This window comes from Podarcis erhardii (genome assembly GCF_964252035.2).
Source record: "Podarcis erhardii genome assembly, chromosome: 13".
In the NCBI taxonomy this organism is placed as follows: domain Eukaryota; kingdom Metazoa; phylum Chordata; class Lepidosauria; order Squamata; family Lacertidae; genus Podarcis; species Podarcis erhardii.
In genome coordinates this window covers 1,947,506-1,958,073 of record NC_138502.1, presented here as the reverse complement: position 1 = coordinate 1,958,073, position 10,568 = coordinate 1,947,506, and the positions used below count along the sequence as shown (strand labels likewise).

Sequence of the window (10,568 nt, the reverse complement as noted above, 5' to 3'; positions counted from 1 at the left end):
CCCGTAACAACCAGTGAGCTAGACCTGAATAGAAGAGACCAGAGATGGGAAGAAAATTAAGTCCCGACCAGAATGGCAGAGTAAGTCGACGGATTATGCAGAGATGGCAAAAACGACTGGAAGAATCCGAAATCCAGAAAGCTGAAATTTTTAATAAAGAATGGGGGGAAATTACAATTTATCTGGGGGGGGGGGAATCATTGTAAGCAGTTAAAATCATTAGTGGGAGTGGAATAACACTTGGTGAATTTTGGATTATAACAGAGATGTAAAAGATTTGGATTATTATTATTATTCATAATAATAAATTTTATTTATACCCCGCCCGCCCTGGCCAAAGAAAAGGGGGGGAAATCAATTTAAAATACAAGTTAAAATGCAATTTAAAATGCAGCCTCATCTTAAAGTAGCTAATAAATCTTTTTTTTAAAAAAAAAATAATTTTTTATTAAGATTTTAAAGGTTACAAAGTAGCTAATAAATCAAGGGGTCTTATAAAAATTGCAGGAGGAAATGGCCAGCAATAGGATCCACAAAGGGGAAGAGGGAAGTCTAGGATATTCTTTCGAATCTTGTTTTTATGACGTATGTTGGATATACGATTGTAAAATCTTAATTTGGAAAACCAAATAAATATTTTTTTTTAAAGAAAGAAGAAGGGCAAAAGCGTCACCAAAGACAAAAACAAGGCCACAGATGCATCAGAAAATTTCTTCAGGCTTCTTCACAGACTAATTTTTTATTTTTATTTTTTGCAACAACCCTGCATTGCAAGGGGTTGGTCTAGATGGCCACAGGGGGTCCCCCCTGTGATTCTGTGATTCTGTGACTCTTCTCCTCTTGCCCAAACTCCTCCTCCACACTCACTTTTGCTGCCCCTGCATCATGGGCTATCCATTTCCCCCCCCCCTCCAACCACAAAACATGCCCCCCGCCAGGAGCCTAGGGGTGGAAGGTAGGATTCGAACCCAGAGCCCGCTAGAATCTCTTCTCAGCTGCCAGCCTCTTCAGGGCCTCGTTGGGGAAACGTAGGAGGTGCCAGCCGTCCTTGTCGGTCAGGTTTTCGCCTCCCCTCCTCTCGAGGAAGCTCAGGACGTCCGCCTTCTGGCAGGAAACATGCATTCGGAGTTGGCTGACGCCTTGGCGCCAGGCAACCTGAGGTGGCAGGGAGAAGGGGAGGGAAATAATAATAATAATAATAATAATAATAATAATAATAATAATAATAATAATTTATACTCCGCCCTTCCCGGTTCAAAAACTGGGCTCAGGGCGGCTAACAATGAATGTAAAACACTTAATTATAAAAGCAGCATAAAATACAGTATAAAAACATGAATAACAATAAAATTCAAAAATCAATTTAGGGGAAATAAGCATAAAGGCTAGCTGGTTGAATTAGTCCTACTTGGCAAGTGAAAAGGCCAGGGGAGAATTAGCTGTGGGGTCTCAGAGCGGGTGATCTTCATAAAAGGGGAGGGAAGGGGAGGGGAATAAAAGATCAGGCTGGATTTGAATTAAAGGCCAGGCAGAATAACCTGTCAGGCCAGCCTACCTCAAAGGGGTGTTGTGCGGATTAATTCTGGGGCAGGTGGCAGAACCACATAGGCTGCCTTGAGCTGCTTGCAGAGAGAAAATGTAGGGTATTAACGCAACAAGAGTAATCATAAATGCCCTAGCTTGTTCCCAGGTAATGTGTGAACAAGGGAACCCACGTGGGGCAAAGCCAGTGGGCGTCCGTTCCCCAAAAGAAAGGGAGGGGATGGTGTTTTAGGCCCCCTGCCCACATCCCGTCACGTCTCAGGGGGACATCCAAGAAGAGGAGCTCTCGTGACCCAGGTTTGCCACAGGTGGGACAGGTGTTTGTCTGAACGGGGCCAAAGAGGTGCAACAATTTGTGGGATGTGAAACACAAGAGCAGTCAAGTACAACATTCCTAGAGTTTACACATGGGTAGGAATGTTTGTCCAGCCAGCAGGTAAACTTCCTTTTCCTTCTGGGCTGGGACATGTGACTAGAAGGGGGCATGGCCTCACCTGTGCAGGTAACGACAAAAGCACAGGGCAGGGCAGCCATCTCTCTCTTTTGACTACATGCATCGAAGAAGCAGCGTCTGCTTAGCCAAAGATGCTCAAAGGGACTGTCTCCTTATGAGATAGTTTCTAGGTATATGTTACTTTTCTAAGCTAAGTCTGACTTCTGGGATCCGACTGTGAACAGAATGGTGTGTGAGTAAACCCTTTTATACTTTTATAGAAGACTGTGTCGTGTCTTATATTTTAGGAGGGAATAAGGGGGATATACCAGAACAGTTATTCTAGAGGCTTTAGCGAGCCTGAGCAAACGCATCTGCTGCGAGTTTAAAAAGGGGGATGTTACTCTGCTAAATTGTGGAACTTGTTAACACAAGTTGGAAGGCTATAATCAGACAATATATCCTCTCCTGCATCCCTGACCATTCCTGCACAACTCACCTCAGCCGCCTGTTCCGTCAGTGCCTTCCCGATCCGCCTCCCTGTGAGGAAGGACAACCAGAGGAAGCCTATTAGGATAGGGTGCTCTGGGTGCGAGTCCTACGTGGCAAAAGAGGGTTGGGCTGGATGACCTCTGAGGGACCCCAACTCTACAATTCCACAACTCTGTGACCTCGGAAGGAGGCAGATTCCCCCTCGCTGGAGGTTTCTGAACGGGGAGGGCATCCGCCAGGGATTCTTAGGCTGCGATTTCGACATGGTGAAGCGGGTTGGGCTGGATGACCTCTGGGGATCCCAGTCCAACTCGACATCTCTAGGATTCCATGCTAAACTGAGCAGGGGAAAGGTGGATTCTCCCAATCCTCAGGTGACTGCATTGATACCAGTTATATCCGCTGCTTCTCTCTGAAGATACAACCCAAGGCGGCAAGAATTTAGTGGTGCTGCCAGGGGACCCCAGACGGCCTCTCACCCGAGCTCTTGCCAAACCTGCTCAGCTCCGGCCATTTTGTAGCCTCCTAAACCATGGGTCCCCTTCATGGATCACTGCCTTGCCATGGCGAAGGGGCTTGAATAACTCAGAGAAGCTATGAACTATGCCGAACAGGGCACCCAAGATGAACAGGTCATAGTGGAGAGTTTTGACCAAACGTGATCCACCTGGAGGAGGAACCGGCAAGCCACTCCAGTATCCCTGCCAAGAAAACTCCATGGACAAAGACATTTTCTTGGGCTCCATGACCACGGCAGATGGTGACAGCAGCCACGAAATTAAAAGACGCCTGCTTCTTGGGAGAAAAGCAATGACAGACCTAGACAGCATCTTAAAAAGCAGAGACATCACCTTGCCAACAAAGGTCCGTATAGTTAAAGCTATGGTTTTCCCAGTAGTGATGTATGGAAGTGAGAGCTGGACCACAAAGAAGGCTGATCCCCGAAGAATGGATGCTTTTGAATTCTGGTGCTGGAGGAGACTCTTGAGAGTCCCATGGACTGCAAGAAGATCAAACCTCTCCATTCGGAAGGAAATCAGCCCTAAGTGCTCACTGGAAGGACAGATCGTGAAGCTGAGGCTCCAATACTTTGGCCACCTCATGAGAAGGGAAGACTCCCTGGGAAAGACCCTGATGCTGGGAAAGATGGAGGGCGCAAGGAGAAGGGGACGACAGAGGACGAGATGGTGGGACAGTGTTCTCAAAGCGACCAGCATGAGTTTGACCAAACTGCGGGAGGCAGTGGAAGACAGGAGGGCCTGGCATGCTCTGGTCCAGGGGGACACGAAGAGGCGGAAACGACTAAATGACTGAACAGCAACAACAAAGGTGCTACTAGGGATGCGGGTGGTGCTGTGGGTTAAACCACTGAGCCTGGGACTTGCTGCTCAGAAGGTTGGCGGTTCGAATCCCCGCCACGGGGTGAGCTCCTGTTGCTCGGTCGCTGCTCCTGCCCACCTAGCAGTTCGAAAGCACATCAAAGTGCAAGTAGATAAATAGGTACCACTCCGGCAGGAAGGTAAACAGCGTTTCATGCGCTGCTCTGGTTCGCCAGAAGCGGCTTAGTCATGCTGGCCACATGATGGCCATCTGTCGTGGATGCTTTAGCTGAGATTCTTGCATTGCAAGGGGTTAGGGTGGATGACCTTTGGGTTCCTTCTAACTCTACAATTCTACGATCCTACGATTTAGCATTACGTGACTTTTTCAGGAGGTAAAATTAAAATTCTCCTAGTTTTCCGGAAGCAGATTGTGTGCTCCTTCGTCGAACATAGAGACCCATGTTGTCCGATCCAAAAGAGAATTGAAGGGTTGAATTCCGCACACCTGGAAACATATTTTTACGACCGCCCACCATTACCGCTAAAATTGGCCCCCCCAAAAAAGGTTTCGCCCCGCTAAAATAACACGTGGCTATTCATAATTCTTCTGAAGGCCATTTGCAGGAAACCACAGGACGAGAGAGCGCTGGCCTTGCGTTCGAATCCTGCCTGCGGATTTCCCAAAACGGCCGGCTGCCGTGAGGACAGGATTTGACTGCTACCTCCCCATCCGTACCTCTAAATTCCGGCATGACGTAAAGATTATCCATGTAGATGTTCTTTCCCCTCCAGGTGTTATAGGTGTACGAGAAGAGGGTATACCCGATGAGGGTGTAGCCTGCGTGTGGAGCAAAATAAATAATGTTACGCAGGAGTTCAGCCTTGCTGGCATTTCCAAACCACCCACTTGCGCCTCATTCGCAGCAGCAGCAGCTTCTCCCTGCGGGCCGGATCATGTCCCTCGCAAGATGGCAGCCTCTTCTCCTCATTACCTTCCTTGCTTTTCTCTTCAGCGGGGACTTCGGCCACAAGGCACTCGTATCGGGCCTGCGCCCCAAACCCGGCTTTCTTCAGCTCTGGGGAGGAAGCGGGAAAGGGAGGGGCAGTAATAATAATAATAATATTATAATATTATAATATAATATAATATAATAATATAATATAATATTATAATAATATTATAATATAATAATAATAGCCGCTCAGGGCGGCTAACAACAAATTTGAAACACTTAAGCAGCATAAAATACAGTATAAAATGTGAATCACAACAAATTCAGAAATAGATAGGTAGCCGTGTTGGTCTGCCATAGTCAAAACAAAATAAAATAAAAAAATTCCTTCCAGTAGCACCTTAAAGACCAACTAAGTTAGTTCTAGGTATGAGCTTTCGTGTGCATGCACACCTCTTCAGATACGTTGGTCTTTAAGGTGCTACTGGAAGGAATTTTTTTATTTTGTTTTAACAAATTCAGAAATCAATTTAGGGGGGAAAGTCCATCCAGTAAATATTAGATGATCACCAGGGCTAGCTGGCTAAATTAGTCCTATTTGGGCCGGCGAGGAGACCAGGGGAGAATTAGCTGTGGGATCCCAGAGGGGGTTATCTTCATAAAAAGGGAAGGAAAGGGAATAAAAGATCAGGCGGAATTCAAATTAAAGGCCAGGCGGAATAGCTCTGTCTTACAGGCCCTGCGGAAGGAGGTTAAATCCTGCAGGGTCCTGGTTTCCTGGGACAGAGCATTCCACCAGGTCGGAGCCACCACTGAGAAGGCCCTGGTCCTGGTGGAGGATAATCTGACTTCCTTAGGGCCCTCTAAACTATGATTATTCATGGACCCTAAGGTCCTCTGTGGGGCAGACCAGGAGAGGCAGCTTTTCAACAATAAAACTGCCTCTTAGCACCCCCTGTAGCTAATCCCACGACCACCCCCGGGGGCACAACCACCCCTGTAAAAGGGAAAAGGTAAAGGACCCCCAGACGGTTAGGTCCAGTCAAAGGCAACTCTGGGGTTGTGGCGCTCATCTCGCATTCAGGCCAAGGGAGCTATAATAATAATTGTTTTTTATTTATATCCTGCCCTCCCCAGCCGAAGCTGGGCTCAGAGTTGGCGTTTGTCCGCAGACAGCTTTCCGGGTCATGTGGCCGGCAGGACTAAACTGCTTCCGGCGCAAGGGGACACTGTGACGGAAAGCAGAGAGCATGGAAACGCCGTTTACCTTCCCGCTGGAGCGGTACCTATTTATCTACTTGCACTTTGACGTGCTTTCGAACTGCTAGGTTGGCAGGAGCAAGGACAGAGCAACGGGAACTCACCCGGTCGCGGGGATTCAAACCGCCGATCTTCCGATCGGCAAGCCCTAGGCTCTGTGGTTTAACCCACAGCGCCACCCGTGTCCCAAACCACCCCTGTAAAGGTAAAGGGACCCCTGACCATTAGTTCCAGTCGTGGCCAACTCTGGGGTTGCGGCGCTCATCTCGCTTTATTGGCCATGGGAGCCGGAGTACAGCTTCTGAGTCATGTGACCAGCATGACTAAGCCGCTTCTGGTGAACCAGAGCAGCGCACGGAAATGCCGTTTACCGTCCCTATTTATCTACTTGAACTTTGATGTGCTTCCGAGCTGCTAGGTGGGCAGGAGCTGGGACAGAGCAACGGGAGTTCATTCCGTCTCGGGGATTCGAACCGCCCACCTTCCGATTGGCAAGCCCAAAAGGCTCCGTGGTTTTGACCACAGTGCCACCCGCGTCCCAAACCACCCCTGTAGGGAGCCACTAATCTAAGTTTATCAGACGTCCCCGTTTCCCGGGGACGGTCCCCAGATTTACAAATCAGTCCCCATACAAAATCCATTGAAGTTGAAAAGTGTCCCCGGATTCACTGGGAAAAAGCTGGTAACCTAATAATCTATTTGCACACCGGAGCCCCTTCTTTACCTTCGACGTTGGTCTTGAGCGAGCCCAGAGGGAAGTTGTAAATGCCCGCAATCTCCTGTTTAGAGGGAGAGAGAGAATTGGGAGCAAAAGCTCTGGTTTGCAGCCGCCTCGAGACTCTCTGTTCCCCCTTTAACCCAGGGATCCTTATGATGAATCATGCACGTAAGAATAGTCAGGATCAGGCCCAGGGCCGGATTTAGGTTGGACAAGGCCCTAAGCTACTAAAGGTAAAGGGGCCCTTTATATGTCCAGCTGTCCTTTGTCAACAACTGTTTTTTGTGTTGAGTATATGCTATATGGTCATTTATGGACCTAAAGCCATTTGCACATAACAAAATGTGTATTTTATCAAAGTCATTGTTGAACTGAAATACAATTAAGAAGTATATTAATAGGGAAATACAATTAAGAAGTATATTAATAGTGAAATAATTATTAAGCTCTAACTTAAAATGATTTTTTTATCCGTAACAAACTTAATAATGCAAAAACATTGGCATTTGGCAACAAGGAAAGTTGCTTTAGAAACACAGTTTACAAAGACTCACAATTTTGGGGTGGCCCCAAGAGAGTGGGGCCCTAAGGCATGGGTTGGCAAACTAAGGCCCGGGGGCCGGATCCGGCCCAATTGCCTTTCAATCTGGCCCACGGACGGTCTGGGAATCAGCATGTTTTTACATGAGTAGAATGTGTGCTTTTATTTAAAATGCATCTCTGGGTTATTTGTGGGGCATAGGAATCCGTTCATTCCCCCCCCCAAAAAAAAATATAGTCCGGCCCTCCACAAGGTCTGAGGGACAGGGGACCGGCCCCCTGCTGAAAAAGTTTGCTGACCCCTGAACTAAGCTATAACTTGTTTAAAGTAAAGGTAAAGGGACCCCTGACCGTTAGGTCCAGTCGTGGCCGACTCTGGGGTTGCGGCGCTCATCTCACTTTAGACCACAGTGCCACCCGCATCCCTTTATAGCTTGTTTAGCTTATACGTAAATCCAGCACTGACAGTTCAATGGCCCATCTAGTCCAGGAGCTGGAACAGAAATTTTGGCACCCGCGGCGAACCACAAAATGGTATCTCTTTCCACTCCTGGGAAGAAGATATTAAATGAAGATACAGATCAGGAGTTCCGAGACCAGGGAGAAGAGTTGGTGGAAGAAGATTGGAAGAAATTTAAAGACTATTTACAGAAACACTGTAAAATTATTGAATGTTAAAATGATGTTGGAATGAAATGAAGTGGTTTTAGCAATAAGGCAAAATAGGAATATGTAAAATTGGACTGATATTAGATGAAAATTCGAAGTTATAATATGTGAAGATAAAGAACTAAGAGTAAACAAAGAGGGTACTGTATGGATTTGCTGAACTAACTATTAACTGGAATACAAAAAAGGGAGGTGTGAGGAAGTCATGAAAATAAGTAAATGAGTGGTAAGATAATAGAAAGAGGGATTTATTTTTAACTGCTTTTATTTTTCTCTTTGTTTCTTTTCTGGTTTTTGTATTTTTTGTATTTTCTTTTTACTATCTTTGTAACTTTTTTCTCGTTGAAAAACTAATAAATAACTTTTTAAAAAAAAAAAAAAGAAGAAGAAGATACAGATCAGGAGCAAAGGGGAAATAAAGATCTGTCGCAGAAGCATTGATTCGTACAGTTGGAAGAGACCCCGAGGGTCATGTATTCCAACTCTAGGAAGGTGGCAGAGCAAGAGGTTGGCTAGTCTGGGGTTCTTCAGCTGCGATCAATTCGGTCATTGTGCGGGGTTGGCCTAGATGGCCTTCGGGGGACCCTTCCAACTCTGACCGTTCCGTGCTTCTCTTTTTTATATATATAATTAATTTTTATTAATTTTCATCAAGAAAAAATACATATCACATCACATTACAACTTTAACAATTTTTTTCGTTTTTGGACTTCCTTCAGCCTCTCTGATAATCATCCAAATTAAACTTTTTGGTTACACATTTCCTAAATTTACTATTGCCTTTTAGTATACCCTTTCATACCTCTTTTTCTTTCTTACAATATTTCTTAGGCTTCTTTAAATGCCACCAACGTTATTTCATTGTCACTTATACCTTCCCAATACTCCACTAACTTTCCGCAGTCCTCGATAAACTTTTGATCTCATAGATATCTGATCTTCCCTGTCAATTTATCAAGTTCTGCATAGTCCATCAGCTTCATTCTCCACTCCTCTAATGTTGGCACTTGTTCCTGTTTCCCATTCTGGGCCAGTAAGACCTTTCCGTGCTTGTCATCGCGTTCCTCACCTTCACCAGTCGCATGATCTCCTTCAGATCCTTGGGGGTGCAAGGGCGGATGGTGAAACTCATGGCTCCAGATTCTCCCAGGCTACTTACTCTATAGAAAGGACTGCTGTGTGCATCTGGGCTGCGTTTGAAAGCTGGGAGGGTGGCTGGTCGGAAATCTGCTTGATTCCTGAGTGTCGACTCGACTCCGGTGGGTGTGGGAGGGGCTTCTGGGTGCTTTGCAGGGGGTGAAGTCCCAAGGTCAATCCGTCAGGCTTCGTAGATCTCAGCGAGGAGAAGATGGGAACTTGAACTCTCTCCAGGGTCCTGCTGCTGGCCATTGTTTTCAAGAAGTGACAGTCATATCCAAAGGCAATCCGATGAGCAAGTACAATCATGCAATGTCAATATTGTTGCAGGAATTTATGTATAGGTTGGGGTGTTTGCCCCTCCAGCAGATATCATGCACATGCAGCCCACTACCAAAATCAGCACAATCGCGTTTGTGACTTTTGTGATTTGTCCTCACAAAACACTTCATCACAGTTTCTTCCTGCCTATTTAAAGGGCCTTGGCTGCACGACAACAAATGTAAGAATTCACTGATCAATGGATCTCTTCTTTTTTTTAATAAGATATTTATTAAAGTTTTTTTTAAGAATAATACATTGTGAGACAAAAAGAAACAACACAAATACAAAAATACAAAAATACAAAAAATAAAAACAATTTAAAAACACATAAAGTTTCCATTTACTTATTTTCTTTTAACTTATTTTCATGACCTCCTCTTACCTCCCTTTCTTATATTCCAATTCAGGTTGTTTATTCAGCAAATCCTTACCATTAGTTCTTTTACTTATTTCAAAAACCTTATTTTCCATATCTCTTAATCATTACAGCTGGAAGCCATTTAGTTTCTATCCAACATCATTCTAACATATTAATTTTACAATATTTCTGCAAATAGTCTTTAAACTTCTTCCAGTCTTCTTCCGCTGACTCTTTTCCCTGGTCACGGATTCTGCCGGTCATTTCTGCCAGTCCCATATAGTCGATCATCTTCATCTGCCATTCTTCCAGAGTGGGTAGATCTTGTGTCTTCCAATATTTTGCGATGAGTATTCTTGCTGCTGTTGTAGCGTACATAAAGAAAGTTCTATCCTTCTTTGGCACCAATTGGCCAACCATGCCCAGGAGAAAGGCCTCTGGTTTCTTCAGGAAGGTCTACTTAAGCACCTTTTTCATTTCATTATAGATCATTTCCCAGAAAGCCTTAATCCTTGGGCACGTCCACCAAAGGTGAAAGAATGTACCTTCAGTCTCTTTACATTTCCAACATTTGTTATCGGGCAAATGATAGATTTTTGCAAGCTTGACTGGGGTCATGTACCACCTGTAAATCATTTTCATAATATTCTCTCTTAAGGCAGTAAGACTGATCAATGGATCTCTGTACTGGCTCACTGGAAAACTTCAGAAATTCATATAAACAGGTGAGCTCAGCTACTCAGCAGCCCCTCTGCCTGAGTGATAATCCCTGGCATCCTGATACCTGAGTGCCAGACAGGTAGCCATGCCAGAAAGAACA

At 45.3% G+C, this 10,568-nt stretch overlaps 1 protein-coding gene across 1 annotated transcript; it reads right to left on the bottom strand.

The window, feature by feature from the left end:
* Positions 1-538: 538 nt before the first annotated feature.
* Positions 539-9,157, bottom strand: LOC309326817 (thialysine N-epsilon-acetyltransferase-like). The gene is made up of 6 exons (XM_081835851.1): positions 8,999-9,157; positions 6,727-6,781; positions 4,782-4,865; positions 4,526-4,627; positions 2,475-2,515; positions 539-1,155 (listed from the first exon to the last, which is right to left on the bottom strand). Exons 1-6 carry the CDS (start codon positions 9,059-9,061, stop codon positions 979-981), a joined length of 522 nt encoding a protein of 173 aa, XP_081691977.1. The 5' UTR covers positions 9,062-9,157; the 3' UTR covers positions 539-978.
* Positions 9,158-10,568: the final 1,411 nt, after the last annotated feature.